Source organism: Canis lupus, chromosome 3 (assembly GCF_011100685.1).
Source record: "Canis lupus familiaris isolate Mischka breed German Shepherd chromosome 3, alternate assembly UU_Cfam_GSD_1.0, whole genome shotgun sequence".
NCBI classification, from domain to species: Eukaryota; Metazoa; Chordata; class Mammalia; order Carnivora; family Canidae; genus Canis; species Canis lupus.
The window spans coordinates 29,591,323-29,613,676 of record NC_049224.1 but is presented as its reverse complement, the minus strand read 5'-3'; the positions used below and the strand labels follow the sequence as shown (position 1 = coordinate 29,613,676).

The window sequence follows — 22,354 nt, the reverse complement described above, 5'->3', positions numbered from 1 at the left end:
GGCTCCCTGCATGGAGCCTACTTCTCCCTCTGCCTGTGTCTCTGCCTCTCTCTCTCTGTGTGCCTCTCATGAATAAATAAATAAAATATTAAGAAAAAAAAACCCAAAGAAACTTTAAGAAATGAAAATCCAATGGAAGCACTTAAGAATAAATAAACAATATAGAAAGCACTGTAGGCGGGATCCCTGGGTGGCGCAGCGGTTTGGCGCCTGCCTTTGGCCCAGGGCGCGATCCTGGAGACCCGGGATCGAATCCCACGTCGGGCTCCCGGTGCATGGAGCCTGCTTCTCCCTCTGCCTGTGTCTCTGCCTCTCTCTCTCTATCTGTGTGTGACTATCATAAATAAATAAAAATTAAAAAAAAAAAAAAAAAGAAAGCACTGTAGGGGAAGAAGTTGGAAAAAAGAAGAAAAAACAAATGAAAGGGAAATAGAAGATTTAAAAGAAAATAGAGATGTGGAATATAGGCAGAGTATATCCATACATATAGAAGTCTATGAAAAAATGAAACTGAACTTCATAGAGTTCTGCTATGGGGCCTTCCTCTGCTCAGCCACACCTGTAAAGAGATTGCTTTTACCCCTACGGTGTTCCCTTGTCCTTGTCTCTGAATCTTAAATATTTTTGGAAAAGAAGAAATAAGATTGTGGGTGTTGTTCCATTGACTTTTGATATAAGCCCCAGTAGAACCAGAGGGCCAGGGCACAGTGGGAACTTGACTGCTAGTGTGTGAAATCTTAGAGGAGGGATCACAGAGCCCTGGGGATACAATCTCAGGGACAGCTGTCTTGCATGCTAGCTTTCTAATAATACTGAGGTTTTAATTGTGTAGTGTTTAACTGAAGTCCTACATTTTTAGGATGCGAATTGTGGTTTTTATGAATAACTGTTCAAAAATAATTGTTTATGCCAAATAAGCCAAACTCTTTAAAAAAATGGGCATTTGCATTTTACACGTGACTTTTCATGAATATAATTTAATTTTTTAATTTTAAAATTGTTCTATTTTACCCTTTTTAATGGTATGACTTTTCAAAACATAAAAAGGCATATTGTACTAAATCGATGCAGAGAATGTTCCATTTTCTCATCCTTTCTTCACTTAATAAAATATTTAATACTTTACACTTCAGCAATCTATCATTAATCTATGAGCAAGTTTATCATTTCTCAAATGAACTTCTGGCTAACAACTTTCCTGGTCGGGTTAAGGTAGTGGAGGTGAGAAGGAAGAGGGGATGAAAAGAGGCAAAACTTTAATCTTCAACATTAAACAGCAACTTTATTTTCCCAAATTTCTGTTCTAATAGATCACATTGATAAAATAAGATTAAAAAGTGTAAATATAGAGAGGGAGTTTGGAACACAAAAGTGCAGTTTTTATAATTTTCAAAGCCTTTAATTTTAAAAAAGCCCACTAGTGACATGACTTTGCAAATGTTTAATTAAGAGTATTGACTTCCTAATATATAAGTTTCAAGTACTAAGTATTTATATACCATTCGCATAAAGTAGATATTTCAAAACCACCTAACTCTCCAAATGAATTACTTAATTTTAAATGGGCTTTGTTTTTAATTGGGAATCAGAGCTTAACACTGATTCATTAATCCTGATGTCCATGTGATCCCTGGACTCAGGGATTGATAGTTGCCTTTTATACGAGTGTGAGTGGCCCTGACACACGAGAGTCAAGAAAGCACACGTGGTTGAATTTTTGGTGCAATACTAGGTGTGGTGAAAAATACAGTTGTTTCAGGGTCCCTGGGGCCCTAGTGTGAGATTGTCCTGGAGCTGAGCAGGGGAGACATTTTGCTATTGGTTCTCCAAGGCAACTCTAGCTTATCAATGACAAAATTGAGAACAGAGGCTGTATGGATAATTGAAATCCACAGGAAACCTCAAACTCATTTTTTGGCAGATGGTTTCTGTTCCCTTGCCCATCCAATCTATCAGAACTGCTGACCATGTAGCACAATTGACTGATTTGAATATCACCCCCTTTAACTTTCTCTTGCCTTCATTTAATGTTCATGAGAAGGCCTGCAGCAGGCTGGAAGAGCATCAGAAATGCCTGGGTTTTTCCACAATCTGGATAACTGCCTCCTGAATAATTAGAGATCCACTGTGCTTTGTTCATCCTCTGTTACACAATGTAATTGTAAATGCTTGAAGCCATCCAGGCAGTTTTATTATCAGTAATATCCCTAATAAAAGGAAGGAAGGTATTTGAGGGATATCACGTTTTGCGGTTGCCTCTAAATTCCTCTGCTTTCCAGCTCAGACTCTGGATTTGACCTTTGGAATCTGGGATCAGTGTTATCTTTCTACACACTAAACCTAGTGATCCTGGCAGAAGTGTCACGTCTGTAAAGCGGGTGCCTTGGTTTTCGGACTGCACGTGTAATGTAAAGCCCTTTGACATCATAGTATCTAAGTGCAGTTAGGGTTTTTTGGTTTTCTTTTTCTTTTCTTTTTTTTTTTTCCTTCCAAAGCCAGTTTTCTATAAGGCTTCCTTGTGCTTACCTCCTTCGGAGTTCACCCATTTAATAGATTGTATTCTTGACCATTTTTTCCCTTTTTATTTCAACCTCCAATTGGTATCAGAATTCTTTTCCCATGGCTAGGGTGTCATACATTGGCAAGTTGAACCTAAATAAAATTTAAAAAATAGAGGCATTACTTAGTTCCGGGCCTTGCAGCAACACGGTTTTTCCTTCTCCTGCACAGGAGACCTTGCCGCAACCATGTTACGCCAGACCATCAGTCAGGCCAAGAAGCATCCGAGCTTGATCCCCCTCTTCATATTTATTGGGGCAGGAGGTACTGGAGCAGCGCTGTATGTGTTGTGCTTGGCATTGTTCAATCCAGATGTTAGTTGGGATAGGAAGAATAACCCAGAACCTTGGAACAACTGGGTCTCAATGATCAATACAAGTTCTACTCAGTGAGTGTAGATTACAGCAAACTGAAGAAAGAGGTCCAGACTTCTATCATTAATGTTTCACTATAAAGCTGCTTAGAATGAAAGTCTTCCAGAAGCCATCCGCACAATTATCCACTTATCCAGGAAGTATTTCCCCTCTAAAAGCACAAAATCGTGTTGGTGTATTGTGTTGGGGTTTACACTGAATAATAAATATCTGAAACTTGATATGTGTCACTATTTAGTGCTGAAAAACTTCTCTGAACTTTAGAGTATAGGAAATAAACTTAGAATTTAAGGGAAAAAATAAAATTAAAAAAATGATAATTTCTTTCATCTGATTTCTGGGGCAGGAGGGGGGGTGCCTCCCCCATTAGGCCATGCTGGCCACTTTTCTGTGTTAGGAGCTGACAGCACCCATGTGTTTAGCCTGAGGATGGCCTCGATGGCCCCTATCCTTTCTTACTGCAATGTTTTCTGGGCACAGTGTGATGGATGATACTGTTTTCCCCTTAGCTGAGGGTAGCAGTGATACTTGTTGAGAAAGAATAGCCTTGTTGTCCATTCCCCAGTCATTGAGGGGGTGGGTGGGGGGCATTGCAAGACAATGCTGGAAAGCCCATCACAGTCTCATCTTGTGCATGAGGCCATGTCTCCCTCCTTGACTGACAGCGTGTTGGCTGTGGCATAGGCTGTACATTCTGCTCTCCCACTTCATTTGGCCTATGCTCATCTTTCAAACAGATCTTTCATTTAATTATAAATCACTTTTACAAGTTTTACTTAGTTTCTTTGCATAGCATTTTAAGACTTTTCTAGAACAAATATTAGTGAATATATAAGAGCATGGCCTTCTAAGTAAGGTGGGTCTGGGCTTAAATCTCAACTCTAGCCCCTTGGGTGAGGTGCTTAACCATGATAGAATTTTAAATCCTTTTTTTTTTTTTTTTAATTATTTATTTTAGAGAGAGTGAGAGGGAGTGCAAGCAAAGGGTGGGGGGAGGAAGGAGAGAAAGTCCCAAGCAGCTAATGGGGCTCAATCTCACAACCCATGAGATGACTTGAGCTGAAACCAGGAGTGGGACGCTTAACCGACTGTGCCACATGGATGCCCCAGAGTTTAAATTCTTCAGTGGTAAACAAGTGCAGTCGCTGTGACCATTATATGCTGATGCTTGGGGGATTCATAAGCCCCTTCATAATGAGGCACAGAGCAGTTAATTTGAACAAGGACCCCTGAGTCCCAACCCACTTTTCTAGGATTTCATTTTACTGAGCTTCAAGGAAATTTTATCCATATTTTGAGGAATTTTAAATATACTACCTTGTTTTACCAAATAAAGATTTTATAGTAAGAAAGAAATAGTATGTGTTGGTTATTTGTATAGTGGTTACTGCTCAGTTAATGTTATTTCAAAACTAGAAAATAAACTAGAAAATAGACTTTTCCAATAAAATACATTATAACTTTTTTTTTTGAAGTATTTAGACAACAGATGAGGGAAATAATTCAGTAAATACCTATATAGTCATTACTCACTGCTTAATAAAAAATAGATCATGAACAGTAACTGAAGGCCCTGGTAGTTCCTTCCCTAAATATATCCCCTTTTCCTTTCGACCAGTGGGACCTTATGGCTTAAATGGGAATTTATAAGCTTTTCTCTGTACTGTTATAATATTCCTACACTATATTCAGTTATTTATTTGCTATTTATTTTTGAAAGAGAAAGAGAGAGCCTGAGGGTGGGGGGAGAGTGGCAGAGGGAGAAGGAGAAGCAGACTCCCTGCTGTGCAGGGAGCCCAACTGGGGGGGCTCCATCCCAGGATCTTGGGATCATGACCTGAAGGCAGATGCCTAACCAGCTGGGCCACTCAGGTGCACTATATTCAGTATTTTAAATAATTTAAAACTTTAAGTGGTATTCTGAGGTATTTTTCTAAATCCTTTTTTTTTTAACTTGACATTTGTGAGATTCATCCATTTTGAATGGGTAGCTCTTAGTTGATATATTTTTCATAGTATAATATTCCATTGCATGGATATTCCTCAAAATACTTTTTTTTTCTGGTGATGGATGCTAATGGATTATGGATTAGGCTGTCTCCAAATTTTTGTTGAATTTTGCTCCAAGTATTTTTGTAAATGCCTTCTTATCCTGCAGAGAAACCCACAGGTATCACATAGGAGCTGGATTGTAGGATAAATGCTTGTCTTTATTAGAAATTCTCAATATTTTTCAAAGTGGCTGAACCAATTTACACACCCACCAACAGTATAGGAGTTCCTGTGAGTCAACCTTCTGGTTGATACTGTTTAGCATCTTAATTCTACCATTCTGTTGCTTTTTTAAAAAAATGGCTGGGTATGACATAGTATCTCATTGTAATTTAAAATTTACTTTCCTGATTACTAACGATTGAGCATCTCTTAATATTTATATTTCCTTCTCTGAGTTCTTTTTCCCATCTTTGCCCAACTTCCTTTTTGGTTGTCTTTTCACTGATTGTTTTTAGACATTTTCGTTCTGGTTACTAATACTTGATTGTTTCCTGATTTTTATTTTATTATCTCTTGGGCTCTCCCTCCCCCCCCCCCCCCCCCGCCCTTTACTGGAGTGTCTCTTGCTTTTGCTTTGATTTTTTAAGAAGATTTATTTATTTATTTATTTATTTATTTATTTATTTATTTATTTATTTATTTATTTATTTTTAAACAAAGATTTTATTTATTCATGAGAAACACAGAGAGAGAGGCAGAGACATAGGCAGAGGGAGAAGCAGGCTCCATGCAGGGAGCCCAGTGCAGGACTCAATCCCAGGACCCCAGGATTACGACCTGAGCCAAAGGCAGATGCTCAACCACTGAGCCACCCAGGCACTCTTGAATAGAAGTTTTAAATTTCAAAAGTCAAGTTGATGTCTTTTACAGTGGTATATTTTGATGAGTAGTTATCTGTATGTATTGGTGATGAAGCATCATGCTGCCAAATGAATGTACTCTTCTAGTAGAACATGAAAGAGAGCACGAAACAAAGCTGGTAGATCTGTCACCCACTATGAGTATCTAATGAATATGAATAATCTTTCATCTGTTTGTAACAGATCTAATCATTTTTAAGTTGTTATTTGGAGATACTGGTTTGGGGAAATTATCAAATATGAAGGATTGAATCTTTTTCTTGCCTAAGTGATCTTGTGATTTTGGAGGGGGTCACTGGGTGGGTTTTGATGCCATTCACAGGGTAAGGACTCACTTGATATCAAATAAATTAATAAAGTAATTGAGTCTGCTGTTGACAACAGACGTGTCTGCTCAGGATAGACCAGTGGTTCTCAACCCTAGTTTCACCTGTGATTTTAAAATGCTGATTCCCAGGCCCCATCCTTAGAGATTCTTATTCTTGTGGTTTGAAGTAGGACTTGGGCATTCATACATATAATAAGTCCCAGGTACTTGGAACATGAAGCATAGGCTGAGAATGTCTAGGTGAGAGAATTGGCAGCAGGACGGGGACGGGTGGGTTGGAACCACCTACGGGGCACTGAAAGGTCTGGGGCTGCAGAGCAGAGCAGGTGCTCTAGGGTGGCTGGAAGCAAAGCAAAGGGAGGGCTGGAGGCTAGTATGAGGGCAAAGCCCACTGCCAAGGCCCCATGGCTGACAAAGAGACAGAAGAAAGCATGCCAGAGGGTGGGCGGGGGGGGGGGGCATAGAGTGGGGGCCAGGATGAGGCAGGGATGTGCAGCCTCATAGTAAGTGCTGCAGGTATGGGCCTATGAAACAGGCAAAAGTAGGGGCACCTGGGTGGCTCAATTGATTAAGCATCCAATTCTTGATTTTTGACTTAGCTCATGATTTCAGGGTTGTGGGATGGAGCCTGGCATTGGGCTCTGTGCTCAGCGGGGAGTCTGCGTGAGATTCTCTCTCCTACCCCCTCTGCCTCCCTCTACAGGGGTGTGTGTGTGTGCACGTGCATGCTCTTGAAACAAAAAGGCAAAAGTCAAACACAGACTTTGCTTGCTCAGAGGAATAAAGAAAGATTTTTGGCCTGGGAATGGAGGGTGGACAGGGGCACCTTGAGAGAATTAATCACTAAAGCCAGAGCCAGCAGGACAGCAGGCAGAGTTGATTAACATATTTAAAAATGCCTTTTTCTGAGCCCACAGCAGATCCCTTTTGTGATCAACATGACTTACCATGGAGTCGCCCCTCCCTCACGGAAGTGAGGTCACACTTGCCCTGGGTGGTGTGCATATGTACACTTAGGTGAATTTTCAGTACTGCTGAGGGTGGAGAGGAAGGGGTTCCAGATATGAAGTCCCTGAAGGGGGAAGACTCAGACTTTGAGCTTATTCTGTGGATGACTGAAGCGAAGGAAGCCCGCCACGCTGGCCCAGACACCCATGTACGTACACACCTCACTTGTTTCTCCTTAGCCCTAGTGGCAGCCCTGCTCACAGTAGTACAGACTACCAGGACCTGAGCAGGGATTGCTGGGTACTGGATCATCTCTGTAGCAACACCAGTATGAAGTCCAGAACCTCGTGGCAGAAAAGCGGTCAGAATTCTCTAAATTCTAGAGCATAATGGAAGAACGTTGTACTGGGTGTGTCTAGGGGGAAAAAATCAAGTTTCAATTCCTGACTCTGTTACTTAAAACCCACATGGTTTTAAGCAGTTGAATTCAGTTTCATTTATTTATTGACTACCTTCTAGACGCTGGGGATAAAACTGTGAGGAACACTCTATCTCCTAGGAAACTCGGTCTTGCCCAGGGGAAACTAACTAAATGAATAATACAACGAGTAACTGTGCAGTAGAGTAGGGTGCTGAGGAGAGCTATTAGGGGCGTCTTGGTGCAGCTGGGCTTGGACAACCCTCAGAGGGTGGGGGCACCGAGCAGCTGCTCGAGGGGCGGGTGTGCTGTGCTGGGCAGATGGGGTAGCAAGGGCTTTCTAGGTCAACTGCTTTTCTTCCCGAGTTCTCACTTGCTTCCTTTTTGAGGCAAGCTCTGAAACCTTAATCCAGGTTCTCTAAGAAAACTCCAAAAGCCGGAAATACCCAGAGATGTGGAGGTCACCAGCAGGGAGTGTGGTGCAGTGACAGATGAATTAGCCTGAACTACCTTGACTTCTTTCCAGATTATGTCTTCTAGCTACCTGACCTCACCAGTCGATTTTCATCTTGGACTTTGTTCTCCATTGAAATAGGGCCAAGCTGTGTGGGTTTTTTTTTTTTTTTTTGTCATTTTCGTGTTCGTTATGACATTTTCCCCACTTAATTTCACTGCTCTAGTTCCTACTCATAGCACTGTGTGTTTTGCTAGGTCTGTTCTTACCTATCCAGAAAGTAGACAAACTATATGTTTGATTTATTCCCCACCCCCAAGTCCTAAATTGGGTCCTGTTCATTTTCCGCTCAGAAATCTAAAATGTGGTTGGTGCCTACAGGAAAATAAAAGGGGTTGGGTGGGGGTGAGGACGGTGGCACATACCTTCCAGGAATTGACCTCAACCCTTCCAGTCTTCATTTTCTCTGCCATTGTACCTTTGCCTTCTTATCTCCATGCCTTTGCTTCTGTTGTTCCATATATCTGGAATTTCTTCTCCCAAGCCAGTCTCTTGTTCTTTATGACCTATTTGCCTTCATGAAACATTCTTGATCTTCCCACCTTGAGAACCAAAAGTACTCTCTCCTTCCTCCCATCTTTAAAGTTTGAGGGGAAAATATCTATCAGCCAGAATTCTGTATCTCATTAAACTATCAAACAAAAGTAAGTGAAAATCATTTGTAGACCAGCAAAGACCAATGAGTTTGCCACTCACAAACTTTTTTCATTCAGAATGAAAAGCTACAGATCCAGTCACATGGGCAGGAACCTGTGTTGCTAGCTTGAGATTAGCTGAAGTGAAGGTATTTAAATCAGAGAATCAGCAAATGCTACAAAATAGGACTTTTTTTCATAGAGAGCCAACTCACCTGAATCTGAATCGGTTACCTTGCTTCATATATATGCATGTGCATGTTAACCTGCATACATATGTATGCATATAAATGTCTAACATACTGTAAACATGGGATAGTTAAGACTGTACTGTCAGCCCACAGTCCTTCCTCATTGGGCTGTTGGAGAAAGATGTGTGGTCAGAGTGACTAGTAAGTGTATCTCTTAACATTCTTGTCCTATCCTCCTCTCCCCCTGGGCACTAGAATTATGTTATCTATGAGCCTGTCCTTTGCTTGCTCCTGTGACCTTGGCAAACTTCTTTACTTCCTGGAATCAGAGCTAATACACTAATTGAGGATCTGTGCATCTGCAGTTGCTCAAAGTTCACCCTTTGAAGTGGAGATTCTTGGCTTGGTTACAGAGACATCAGTAAATGGTCTCTTGTTTATGTTCGTAAATACTCCTTCATAGATTGATGACATGTAGGCAGTAGGCTTCTGTGTCTGCAAACTGCTGCTGCCATGAATAGACCTGCTGCAGGTTTGCCTCTGCTGGTCACTGCCTTGTACTAGCCCTCAGCGCTGACAAGAATAAGGTCTGCCATTCTGTTGAGATGATTGACTTCTCTTGGACATGGAAACCAAAGTCAGATGAATGGGAGCAGAGTCCAAGAGGGAAAATGGAAGCCAAGGGACAGTGAGCTAAGTGTAGGTCAGGACTAAAGGAGCTGGTAAACTGAGGCCCCAACTTGGGTGTAGAAGTGACACAGTGAAACAGGGCTGGGAGGAAGTGGGTAGAGACGGGAGAGGCAGGGGTCTTGAAGGTGGTCTACCAAACTTGCGAAACTGTCTCCTTGGTTCTGCTTGCAGTGGCAGCTTCCTGCAGAACTGGGTAAAGCAGAGGTTAAAACGCTGGATGCATGCAGGCTGTGGAAGAAAGTTGTAGGGTCTTTGCTGTCATGGCAGGAAAAGGATGTGTTCTAGGTTGAGTGTTACTTTGAAAATTCCATACTCTCCGTGGCCATTGCCCGTCTCCTACTAAGGTCACTCCTGTGGAAATGCCTCCTAGCACAGTCCCCGGGAGAGAGCTGGGGGCTTGAAGAGTGTTCACATGATCATCAGGTGTTCTCTTGGCAAAGTTTAAAAAGGCCTATGTAACTACAACCCTTTTGCTTCCTTAGATGTCCTGCCTCCTTACAGTGAAGTGGGACCATGTGACTAGCTCTGACCAATGGGCTGAGGGCAAGTACTGTGTAACTTTCAGGCTGAGGTTTTAAAAACCCATGCCTGAGTTTTCTGTGACTCTCCCCCTGACTGTCTCTTAGCCTGGACTGCTAAGTATCCACAAGGAGGAATTGATTTGGAAAATCACCTTGGCACCATAGTGCATTTGGTATGAAAAAATCCTTATATTATTAGATCACTGAAATTTTGGATCTCTTTGATACCACAGGATACTTGAGCCTGTTCTAATTCAGAGCTAAAATAATGAGATGGATTTTGAGAATTGAGAAAATACATGTTAAGTTCCTACCACAGTATCTAACATATGCTAGGAGTTTTAACATGTCACTTTTTCACCACCTTCTCAACTCTGGGCCTGTTTCCTCATTAGCGCACACACATAAAGAAGTAATACTTATCTACATCTCCAAATTAAAAGATATAGAGTACGTGAAAATCTTTATTAAATCCCAGTGAGGTAATAAACTTAAGGGTTTTTTTTTCTTCCCCCTTCTGAATTGTGATCATAAGTGATTCAGAAGGTTTTTCTCCTCCCATCAGAGCTCCTCTTCCTCTTTATTCAAAACCTCATAGTCCCTGGGAAGCTAACATACTGAGCTTACTCGATCGTTCCAACAAAAACATCATGTTTTCTAAAGACATTAAATGCGCGACAAAAAAATGATTATAGTTGAAGAGATTTATGAATGTTGACAACAATGCAAGGACTTTATTTCAGAATTACTCAGATTAGTAACTATTTCCTTACATATAAGGAAAATAGAATTGGCTTTCCTTTTAATGTTGATATTAAAGCCCCATGAATGCTGCCTTTCAGGGCTTTTATCCCACCAAGAGACCTATGTAAAAGTGACTTGACCTGTGCACTGTCTAAATTCAGCAACATAAAAAGCTGAACTATATATAATAGGATCCTTTGGGCCTAAATGAATAGGAGACAATAATGAGAATTATTTTCTTTTTTTTTAAAGATTTATTTATTTATTTATTTAATTAATTATTTATGATAGAGAGAGAGAGACGGGGGGGGGGTGGGGAGACACAGGAGGAGGGAGAAGCAGGCTCCGTGCCGGGAGCCTGATGTGGGACTCCATCCCTGGACTCCAGGATCATGCCCTGGGCCAAAGGCAGGCACCAAACCGCTGAGCCACCCAGGGATCCCCTAGAATTATTTTCTTTATGAGAATCCAGTTATTTGTGTGTCAACAGTCATTACACTGTTTCATAGTATTTGTTCTAAAGAGATTTCATCAGGAATGTATTGGGAGCTCTCAGCATACATGCACACACACACACACAAAGTGCTTGTATGACTACTTCATGCATATGGTGGTTATTTATAAAGTTAGAAAAATATTGGTTAAGAGTGAATTATTTTGGGGACAGTCTGTGCCCTTCTAGCAGGGATCCTGTCCTCTGTCCCTTAGCCTTCTAAAGTGAGTCACTTTTTATTTTATTCCTTTTAAACTTTATACTTAATATTTAATTTATTTTCCGCCCCTGGATGACCCCTTGGGGAGCCAGTTTTGCTAGAGAAAACCTGTAGCCCTGTTGGAGGGGAGCTTAGGTATATGGTGTGTGCAGTGAAGCCAAGAGAGATCACAGGGACTGTGATCTCTATCTTACTGCCTCAAATTGGTTTTACTGCTTAATTATTAACTTTTTAGTAAAATTCTGGCAGTTACACTGCTTTTGAAGGATGATGTTGGGTTCAGACAACAAAAACTGTGTCTGAGTAGAGCTGGGGATGGGGGGTGGGCTGCTGAGTCCCAGTGACACAGGAGGCCTGGGAATCATTCCACTGAATCATTTTCAGTGGAATCATTCTGAGGGCTGTGCATCTATGCTGCATGCTAGTATCCTGCAATAACACTTGGTAGGATATTGCTTTGTTTAAAGGAAAGAAGTATAAGATCACATGTTCTTTTACCTGAAGACAGCAGTAAAACACTAAAGGAACTTATCGCTGGTCTGTGGGCTCAGGGACTCGAGACCCCAAGTTGGTAAGAATTGTGCCAGGCCTACTAGAAGGGCCCACTGTCTGGAGGCCGCCTCACCAAGCAGAACCCACCACAGAGGACCAGTAGCCTCTGTTGAGCAGTCATTATAGGGCTTTGAGTTTTAAGCTGGCTGGTTGAGTGAGAGGCCAAAGCCCCCAGCATCACTGCTTCAAACAGTGATGCCAGGGTTGAGGGATCAATTTTAAAGAGGAAACGAGTGTCTCCAATTCAGCCGTGTTTTGGAGAAGATTCACACCATGCCCACCAGGAATTAAGCACAGAGAAAAGGGAAGAAAGAAGAAAGGGAAATTTTTAGTTTTCAAAATCATAATTTTTTGATCTATTTATTTTTAAAGATTCCTTCCTTCCTTCCTTCCTTCCTTCCTTCCTTCCTTCCTTCCTTCCTTCCTTCCTTCCTTCCTTCCTTCCTTCCTTCCTTCTTTTTCTTTCTCTTTCTTATTTTTTTAAAAGATTTTATTTATTTATTCATGAGAGACACAGAGAGAGAGATAGAGACAGAGAGAGAAGCAGGCTCCATGCAGGGAGCCCAATGTGAGGCTTGATCCAAGGACCCTGGGATCATGATCTGAACCGAAGACAGATGCTTAACCAACTGAGCCACCCGGGTGCCCCCAAAATTATAATTTAAAGAAAATTCTGCTTTTGTTAACTGATAAAAGCTTCCTCTGGCCCTTGATTCATTTATTACTGTTGCCTCCAGTCCTCTGACTTTTGTGCTTGCTGAAGGTGTTCTATCTGACTGTAGAATGCAGGATAAGCTTCCAAGTGGTAGCAAAATGACTGCTCCCTCTTGGAGAAAAACAAAATTGAATCCATGGAGGTGAGGCCAAGACCCTCAATAGGTTACTAGAAAGAGCCACTTTTAGAAATCTGAGCAAAGTTATTACAGACAAATACTTGCCTTCTGCTTGCAGCTGAAGGCAGGTAGATGGTGTTGGCCCCTGAACACCTAAGCTCATTCCTGGATCAAGTCGTGGAGCACAATTTGCCTCTTATATGGTCTTCCTCAGTTTATTTGAGGAAGTGCAACTCAGATGAGTTTATTTGTGGTAAACGGGTAAGAATAAGCTGTTTATGGCTCCTACTAAAGCATAAAGATAAGAAAATTAAGAAGTAGAGGAACAGCTCTTGAAATGTTTTGGTTTTCACATTTGAGAAATACCTTTACTTAAGATTTTAAAGTAACTGTAGTATGGTGCTGAGCATATAATAGGTGCTCAGAAAATAATTATTGGTTTTCTCCCATAAAGCAATGTTTTAAAAATCCATGTACTTAAAGTAAAGACAACCTGAAATCCACTACTTAGCATGTGATAGTATCCTCTAGGATGTTTTCAATGCATGTACATGTATATATTCTTATACAAAACCAGGATTATGCTCATTACATTTTATAAACTGACTCCATATCAGTATATTGGATCCTTGTAGTTAGTGTCTACAAAGTAGTATAATGTAATATTCTAAGTAAGGAAGAATTTGTCACTTCTTGTAGTTTGACTTGACACATCTAATATGTTGGTATTTATTTAGCAGGTCTCTTCTGCAGAGGTGCGCATTGGGCCCATGAGACTGACGCAGGATCCTATTCAGGTACGCCTCCATCATTCATGGGTGCTTTGTTTTTGGAGTACGTGGTTATAGGAGCACCATTAGAAGGGCTCTTCCAGGGGATCCCTGGGTGGCTCAGCGGTTTGGCGCCTGCCTTTGGCCCAGGGCGCGATCCTGGAGTCCCGTCCCACATTGGGCTCCTGGCATGGAGCCTGCTTCTCCCTCCTCCTGTGTCTCTGCCTCTCTCTCTCTCTCTCTCTCTCTCTCCCTCCCTGTGTGTGTGTGTCTATCATAAATAAATAAATAAATCTAGAAAAAAAATTTAAAAAAAAAGAAGGGCTCTTCCAGTACTACAGCACGTAGCCATCCTACAGACACCCATGTGTACATAAATACTGTGTAAATATGCCTTACTGTAAATGTTTGTTTTTATTAACACCATACTTGAGGAATCAAATTGTTTTCTTGAGGACTTAAACACTCCCCTGTCTTGAACATAAACAGAGTAGGTAGGGTGCATGGTGGTTTGGGAAGGAGAACAACTCTTCCACCAAAAAACTGGTCTGCTCCATACCCCGCAGCAGCCAGAAAGGGAAGAAACTGTGTGTGGCAACTGGCAGGGCATTTGCTATGAGCCACACCTGGATGTGAATCTTGGCTCTTTGAGCCAGGTAGCAAAGCCATGTGATCTTGCTTGTATTGCTTGACTTCTCTACCCAGTGCCCTGTCAGTAAAGTAGAGATAATTCCTCTCTCTCATGGGGAATTAGGAGTTAAATGAAATTCGACTGAGTGCCCACAAGACAGCTTGGCAGTGGACTGTCTAAATAAATGACAACTGTTGTTGGCTGTGTTGACAAGATGACAAGAAGCTCCCCTTTCTTGTCCCCTGTGGCCTGAGCCAGGCAGTTGTCTGGACCCTAACACTGAGGGCTGTGGCTCTAGGAAGAGAAGGTTGGGTGCCTGGGGTATTCACCTCACTCTAACAATGGCAGCAACTTGACAGCTGTCCTCTCTACAGCCCTCAGCATCCAATGGTCCCTTCAGTGAAACATGTGCATAGGGGTTTGTGTACTGTTTTAAGTAAAAAGTGGTGATTGTTAAATCCTCATCTGCATATACATCTTCCTGATAGGCCTAAATAAATGAGCCTTAGCCCTATTAAAAAAGTAACTTGTTTACACCTGGAAGCATGTCTTGTACTTGGGAAAAGTGAACATGCAGAAAAAATGCAAGCAAACTAAGCATGTAGTTGAAAGTAGAAAACCAAACAAGGGAATGAACTGTTTGATTTATGAGCAAATGGAAAAGAAAATAATGTTTTATTGTTGCTTAGGAAAGGAAATACAAATCTGGGGGAAGGAAAAAACAAAAGGAAGAGATTTAAGCTTGGGAAAGTTGGATGAAAGCAAATTTAGGAGTAGAGAAAGAAAAAAGAATTTACTAAAATAAACATAAGCCACAACTATTTGTATAGAATACAAACAAGTGGAAAATTCCAGTAATCATTCTGGGGGCATGTACTTTGTTTCCCATTTTGAATAAAGGCAATGACAAAGGATCTAATAATAGTGTTTATTCCCAAAGCAATTTCCTGAATATTTCTTGATTAGTGGAGTTTTAGATCAATTAGTTTAATTTACCTTAATTTTTGCCCTGTGCTGTACTGGAAAATTAATGATCATGATAAGAATGTCTCATTCTTCTAGAAATGTAATTTTTCAAATTGTAAAGCATTTCAAATATTCATAAAGGTACATGGGTATAGCCACACCACTTTTATCAAATACTACAGTATACTTTTACTGTTGAAGGGTTTTGTGTTGTTTTTTTCCCCCCAGAAACAATAGATTACCCTTAATTACCTTCCACTCTACTTCCCCCCACACACCCTCCCATGCACACCTCTCCCAAACTCTGTCGTCCTCTCCTCTCCTCCCTAGAAGTAATCACTGCTTGGAAATTTTTTATGTTAGGTGTTTGTATACTTATTCTACATACATATGTGTTCATTTATAATAACTACTTTGCTTTTGGGTATTTCTAAGCTTTATTTGAGAGGGATCAGGCTATAGGCATCATGATGAATTTTTTCTTTATTCAACCATTTGCTGTTCTATGTAAGAGTCTATTCCCTACTGTAAGGTCACAAAGACATACTGCTTTGTTTCTTCCTAGGAGTTTTAGCTCTGTGGTCCATTTTGAGTTAATTTTTGCATATGATGTGAGATAAGGCTTAATTCTTTCATATGTGGATATTGAGTTGTTAGAGCACCGTTTGTTAAAAAGAATATTCTTTCCCCATTGAATTGTCTTGGCATGTTTGTAGAAATCAACTGACAGTAATTGTGAAGATTTATTTCTGGGTTCTCAGGTCTTTTCCAGTACCACACTATCTTAATTGCTGTGCTTTGAATTGTGACTCCCCTAAGTGATGGCAGTAAGTTTGTAAATCAATTTTGGGAGTGTTAACAATTTTGTCTCCTAGTTCATATGGATTTTTTACCTTTTTAAAAAATTTTTTCTTCTTTCAGTAATGTTTTATAGTGTTTAGTGTGTCTTTGATGTTTTATTCCTAAAATATTTTATTCTTTTTGATTCTCTGGTGAATGGAATTATTTTCTTAATTTCATGGTGGGAGTTTTTCATTGCTTGCATATAGAAATATAATTTGTTTTTGTTTATTTATCTTGTATCCTGCAACCTTGTTGAACTCCTTTATTAGCTCTTGGGGTTTTTTGTGGATTCTTTAGAATTATCTATATATAAGGTCATGTCATTAGTTCTTCCCTTCCAATCTGAATATCTTTAATTTCATTTTATTTGCCTCATTGTTTTGCTAGAAACTCCAGAACAATGGTGTGTTTAGTTTTTTTTTTAAGAGACTTCCATATGTCCTTTCAAAACAGGTTGCTACTATTTTATACTGCAAGCAGTATGGCAGTTCTGGTTACTACAAATCCTTGGTAATAATTGGGAGTTTCACCCTTTTAATTTTAGCTCTTTATCTTATTGTGAATTAAATTTGCATTCTTCCCTGATATCGCTCACCACTTTATTGGTTTATTGGCCATTATTTTATCTTTTGTGAATATTTGGTTAAATCTTTTTTTTAAGATTTTATTTATTTATTCATGAGAGACATGTAGGAGAGGCAGAGACATAGGCAGAGGGAGAAGCAGGCTCCATGCAGGGAGCCCATGTGGAACTCAGTCCCAGGACTCAAGGATAACACCATGAGCTGAAGGCAAACACTCAACCATTGAGCTACCCAGGCGTCCCAAAATCTTTTTTTTTTTCCAAAATCTTTTTACTTTTAATTGGGTTGGCTTTTTAAAAAAATATTATTTATTTATTCATGAGAGACACAGAGAGAGGCAGAGACATAGGCAGAGGAAAATGCAGGCTCCCTTCAGGGAGCCTGATGCAGGACTTGATCCCAGGACCCCAGGATCATGCCCTGAGCCAAAGACAGATGCTCAACAACCTAAGTGTTCCTGGATTGGCTTTACAACATCATTGAATTGTAGTTCTTCATATACTCCTTTGGCAAATCTTTTGTCAGATTTTGAGAATATTTCTTCCAACCTGGTTCTTCTATAAATTTTCTTAACTTTGGCTTTTGAGCAAAACTTAATTTTAATATAGCCTAATATATCATTTATTTTAAGGTTCTTGCTTTTTGTATTCTAAGAATCTTTACTCCCAGGTTGAGAAGATGATTTCTTAGGTCATTTTTTCCCCCTAGAAACTATTGTTTAACAATTAATTTTAGATCTCTAATTAATCCCAAGTTCATTTTCAGGTATAGAATGAACAATTCTATCCTCATATTGATGTCTAGTTGTGCTACCTTCATTTGTTGAAAAGACCATGTGATCCTCCATTGATTTGGATGCCTTTGTTACTGATTCTTTGTTGCAAATTGTTTGGGCAATATGTAATCAATTTTGAAATTCCACAGAAAGCTTTTAAAGATGTATCTCTATTTGAATAGAAGATTACATATACATGAATTTTTTAAAAATATTTTATTTATTCATGAGAGACCCAGAAAGAGAGAGACAGGGACACAGGCAGAGCGAGAAGCAGGCTCCATGCAGGGAGCCCGATGTGGGATTTGATCCTAGGACTCCGGGATCATGCCCTGGACCAAAGGTAGGTGCCAAACCGCTAAGCCACCCAGGTGTCCCCATATACATGAATTAATTCAACCTTATTAATTATGCTACTCAAACTATATCTTAATTTTTTGACTGATTTCTATGGCATTGGCTATGTCAATATCCGTATCTGCTGATATTTGCTGATTTTTTGAGTCTGTGGTGTTACTATGTATTCTTGATTATTATATATTCTTGGTGACTATCCTTTTTATAATGAGGTGTCTCTTCAAACTTCTGCCTTATAGTCTGTTTTATCTGTTGGTTAACATTTTTCTGGTATGTTTTTTCTATCATTCTCAGTTTTCTTTTATAACTTTATATTAAATATGCCTACTGTAAGCAGCATATAGCTTTTATCTTTCCAAAATCTATTCTGATTTTTTTGTCTTTTTTTTTTTTAAGATTTTATTTATTCATAGAGACAGAGAGAGAGGGGCAGAGACACAGGAAGAGGGATAAGCAGGCTCCATACAGGAAGCCTGACGTGGGACTCAATCCCGAGTCTCCAGGATCACACCCCAGGCTGCAGGCGGCGATAAACCACTGCGCCACCGGGGCTGCCCTGATTTTTTTGTCTTATAAGTGAATTCAGTCTGGTTACATGGAGTGTGATTACTGATATTATTAATTTTACATTTTTATCTTCTTAACCTTTTCTTTGTATTTTTGTTTTATGTCAAATTGGCAATTTTCAGAATTTTTTCTGTTTTAAACTATAGATTGTGTTTCTTTTTTTCTTTATGGTGATTACCCTTAAGTAATTTTTTAATATGCATGCTTGCCAGTCAAATTTTATAACAGTCTCAAAGATATTGTGTTTTGTCAGCTCAAATATGACCTAGTCCTTGGCAGGATTAAATTCCCAGTAATAGCTCTACTATACTCCATTACTGAAAAACAATGGTGTATAATTTTGGATTTATTTTTAGCTTGCACTCGTAAGCTATGACACAACCAAATGAATACTGTGAACTCATCACCCAGTGCAAGGAATGTTTCTAGTGCTACTGTGTACTCTGCTGGATTCCCATTGCATGAGTTTGTCCCCAAATGACAGCAGGTCGAAGTGGTCAAGAGTCCCTCTCTGAGTGAGGGAAAATAATCGAGAGATAGTTTTTAAGAAGAAAGCAAGCTCAACTTAGAACTAAGGATGTCATAATCCTACTTGGTCTTATGGAAATGTAGTTTCATCAGTCCATCCAAAAACAATTGACAGAGCATCTGTTTCTTCAAGGCTCCATAATAGGTGCTACAAGGGAAGAAAGGCTGTGCAGTGCTCCCTGGCCCCCCAGAGAGGTTTGCTTGGTCAGTTCTATTATTTCTAATACTCCAGCTTCAAGGACAATGATACCTAGTTAACTGTTTCTGTGCTTCTGCTACTGATACTACAACTGTCTTAGAAAAATCATACTGTGTCCTGGAGCTTTTATATTTGTTTTTTGTTTTCCCTCGACTTGGTGAAAAATACCTATTGTTAGTGTAGTGGCATGCTGAAAATGTTAATAAGCTACATCAGCCAGAGTCCTTAGGGCTTGGAAGGTACTTGCTGATAATAATAATACTTAAAGATGTGGTTGCTTTTGAGGGTACATTTCTATATTCACTTGGGGGAACTTGCTCCTATGTCAGGACCTGTAACATGGAGCTCTGCATGCCTTCCATGAACTGGCAAGAGCAGTGTGAGAAGTGGAATGGGTGGGGGTGCTGGAGAAAAGTGCACCACGGTATCATAGAGGACATCTCTCCTGGGTGAGTGGCTGTGACTCATAGTAAAAGTCCTCTTTTCCCATTTTGGCAAGAAAACTAAAAGTAGAGGAAATGTTACGAGGCAATAGATTCATATCAACATTTCAAAATGAAGTGGCCTTTTCTTCATCAATGCCTCAAGGATATTTACTTGTTCAGTGTGTAGAATTGACATGTTTTTGCTTAGAGTGCTGTCCTTCCCCTTCCTGCCACTCCTACTGGGCTTTTCAACTGGATTTACAAATGATACTCAGAGCTGTGGCCTAAGCTTTTCCTACCAAGGCAGTACTTCATTTTCAAATTTTATTCTTCCATATTATATGGTTATGGATTTTCTGGAACTGTTAAATATTGGTGATCATGTGGCCTCGTGGGGAGCTATCCTTACATATTAAGTGAAATGATTGAGTGTTTAGATGTGGCAACTTGCTGCAGCCAGCATCTCCCATCCTATGTGTCCTTAATTGTACTTCCAAGGCATGGCTTCCACCTATCCCGGCCAGTTCCGTGGAACTGCAGACCTGATAGGAATTTTCATCCCATATTTTAGAGGGTAAAAACAAAAAATTAACATGACTACACAGGCTATGGAGTCAGGCTGACTTCAGTTCAAATCTTGAGAGTTATGTGGCTACGGGTGAGTCTCTTAACCATTCTAACTCTTTGGGGTTTTTGTTTTGTTTTAAAGATTTTATTTATTTATTCATGAGAGACACAGAGAGAGAGAGAGGCAGAGACACAGGCAGAGGGAGAAGCAAGCTCCATGCATGGAGCCCAGTATGGGACTCTGTCCCGAGACCCCAGGATCACAACCTGAGCGGAAGGCAGATGCTCAACCACTGAGCCACCCAGGCGTCCCTCATTCCAGCCCTTTGTTTCCAGGTCTACAAATTGAGGATAATTCACAACTCCAAAGAATTGCTGAAGGATTATTGAATAAGATCCTGTGTTTAATGTACTCCCAGTCTAATGGGTAGCCCCCCCCCTTTTTTATTGGAGTTCAATTTGCCAACATATCGAAAGATGAATGGATAAAGAAGATGTGGTCTATGTATACAATGGAATATTACTCAGCCATTAGAAATGACAAATACCCACCATTTGCTTTGATGTGGATGGACCTGGAGGGTATTATGCTGAGTGAAATAAACCAATCGGAGAAGGACAAACATTATATGGTCTCATTCATTTGGGGAATAATGGCTAGCCCTTAAATTCTTGTCAAACCATAGCTGTTATTAGCAGCACTTTAAAGAAAGCTTTCAAACCATTTGTTCCTACTGAATTTGTCCCTCCTCTTAGATTGGCAGTGGTTTAGTGTGTACATACAACTAATATAATCTACACATGTGGTCTATTTTAGAATCTCTTTGTTAACAAGTTTTTGCTTAAAGCCAAACCAAGTATTTTGAAAATTGATGCATAATAGTATATATTGGGAATGCGTTTGGAGATGCGTTGAGCCATTCTTACTGATGAAAAATACTAATAATGAAGGTTTGTGTTCCCAGGTTGAGGAAAAGTTAGTTTTACCTTCATGTTTTTCATAATTAGCCTTCACCAGAGAAAATAGTTACCTTCTAGTTTGACTATCCAAGACCAGTTATTGCTCTCCTCAAAGGTACTTTTAAGCATTTGTTGATTAAACTTGTCAAAGGAATGGCTATAAGGATTTCCAGCAAAGCAAGAGAATACCACTGGAGCCTTGGAAAGCTCACTGAAGGAGGAGTTAGGAGGTGGGGGTCCAGCTCTGTTGCTGCTTGACTTTGGGAAGGTGCTGTCTTCATCTGTGGAGTGAGGAGTGATAGATCACCTCCAGAGTTTCTTCCTGCTCTGGAGTCTGGAGAGTCCTGGCCTCTGTTCTTGTCATTGCCACTAGGACACCCCCACATATACCCTAATTACCTGTGGTCTGTGTTACCCCTTTGCAGCTGCTCATGCCAGACCCAAGCACTTGATTCTCTTAGCTCTACCCTGCATTAGCCCTTATCTAGCTCGGATGGAGGGATGAATAAAACACAGTGGCTCTAAGAAGGTTCAGGTAGCATACTCTCTGCCAGAGGAGGGAGGCCCTGTATGGAGTTTGGGTTCTTAATAGTTACATTTGAAAAGCAGTACAGGTAGCCTTTGCTTTGTACAGTTTTATTGTGTGCAGATTTCAGAGTTGAGATAAATCATACCAGATCCCAACAACATGTTTTACTTTTTTTAAAAGATTGATTGATTGATTGATTCTTGAGAGACAGAGAGAGAGGAGAGGCAGGCAGAGGGAGAAACAGGCTCCAGGCAGGGAGCCTGACATGGGACTCAATCCAGGGTCTCCAGGATCACGCCCTGGGCCAAAGGGGCGCTAAACCGTTGAGCTACCTGGGCTGCCCTATGTTTTAGATTACAATTACATTGGTGTTCTGAGTAATTGCAGTAAATATGGATTCTGTTGCTAGCATGTGAGTCCACACACCACTATGGAAATAACAGCTGTGTGTCTCAATCAGTAATCAATCACATCACCTTTTTTAGTCTTCACAATTGGTCTTTGCTCCCTGTTCTTCCATTCAAGCACAGACAGCAAAGTGTATAGCTATTGCCATCTGTTCTCTCTCATGGCAATAGATCATTGAAAGAGGGAATTAGCCAACAGAGATGAAAGTGCTTCAAAGAAATGGAAGTTATACTGCCAGAGGGAAGTTGAAGTTTGAAAGTAAATGAGGTTAGAGAAGAGATAGCAGACAGTGTGAATGTTCCACTGTCAC

At 40.3% G+C, this 22,354-nt stretch overlaps 1 protein-coding gene and 1 pseudogene across 9 annotated transcripts in view; both read left to right on the top strand.

The window, feature by feature from the left end:
• The window catches only part of PDE8B (phosphodiesterase 8B), a 304,031-nt gene that overhangs the window by 147,619 nt on the left and 134,058 nt on the right, over positions 1–22,354 (top strand). For 6 of the 9 annotated variants that reach the window (XM_038532501.1, XM_038532499.1, XM_038532497.1 and 3 more), the window contains exon 2: positions 13,673–13,732. In XM_038532501.1, the coding sequence (XP_038388429.1) occupies positions 13,706–13,732 (27 nt within the window). In that variant the 5' untranslated portion in view covers positions 13,673–13,705. The remainder of the gene's footprint in view (positions 1–13,672; positions 13,733–22,354) is intronic. The other 3 variants (XM_038532500.1, XM_038532496.1, XM_038532503.1) reach the window with 1 other exon arrangement.
• On the top strand, positions 2,742–3,013 carry LOC100688347 (annotated as a pseudogene).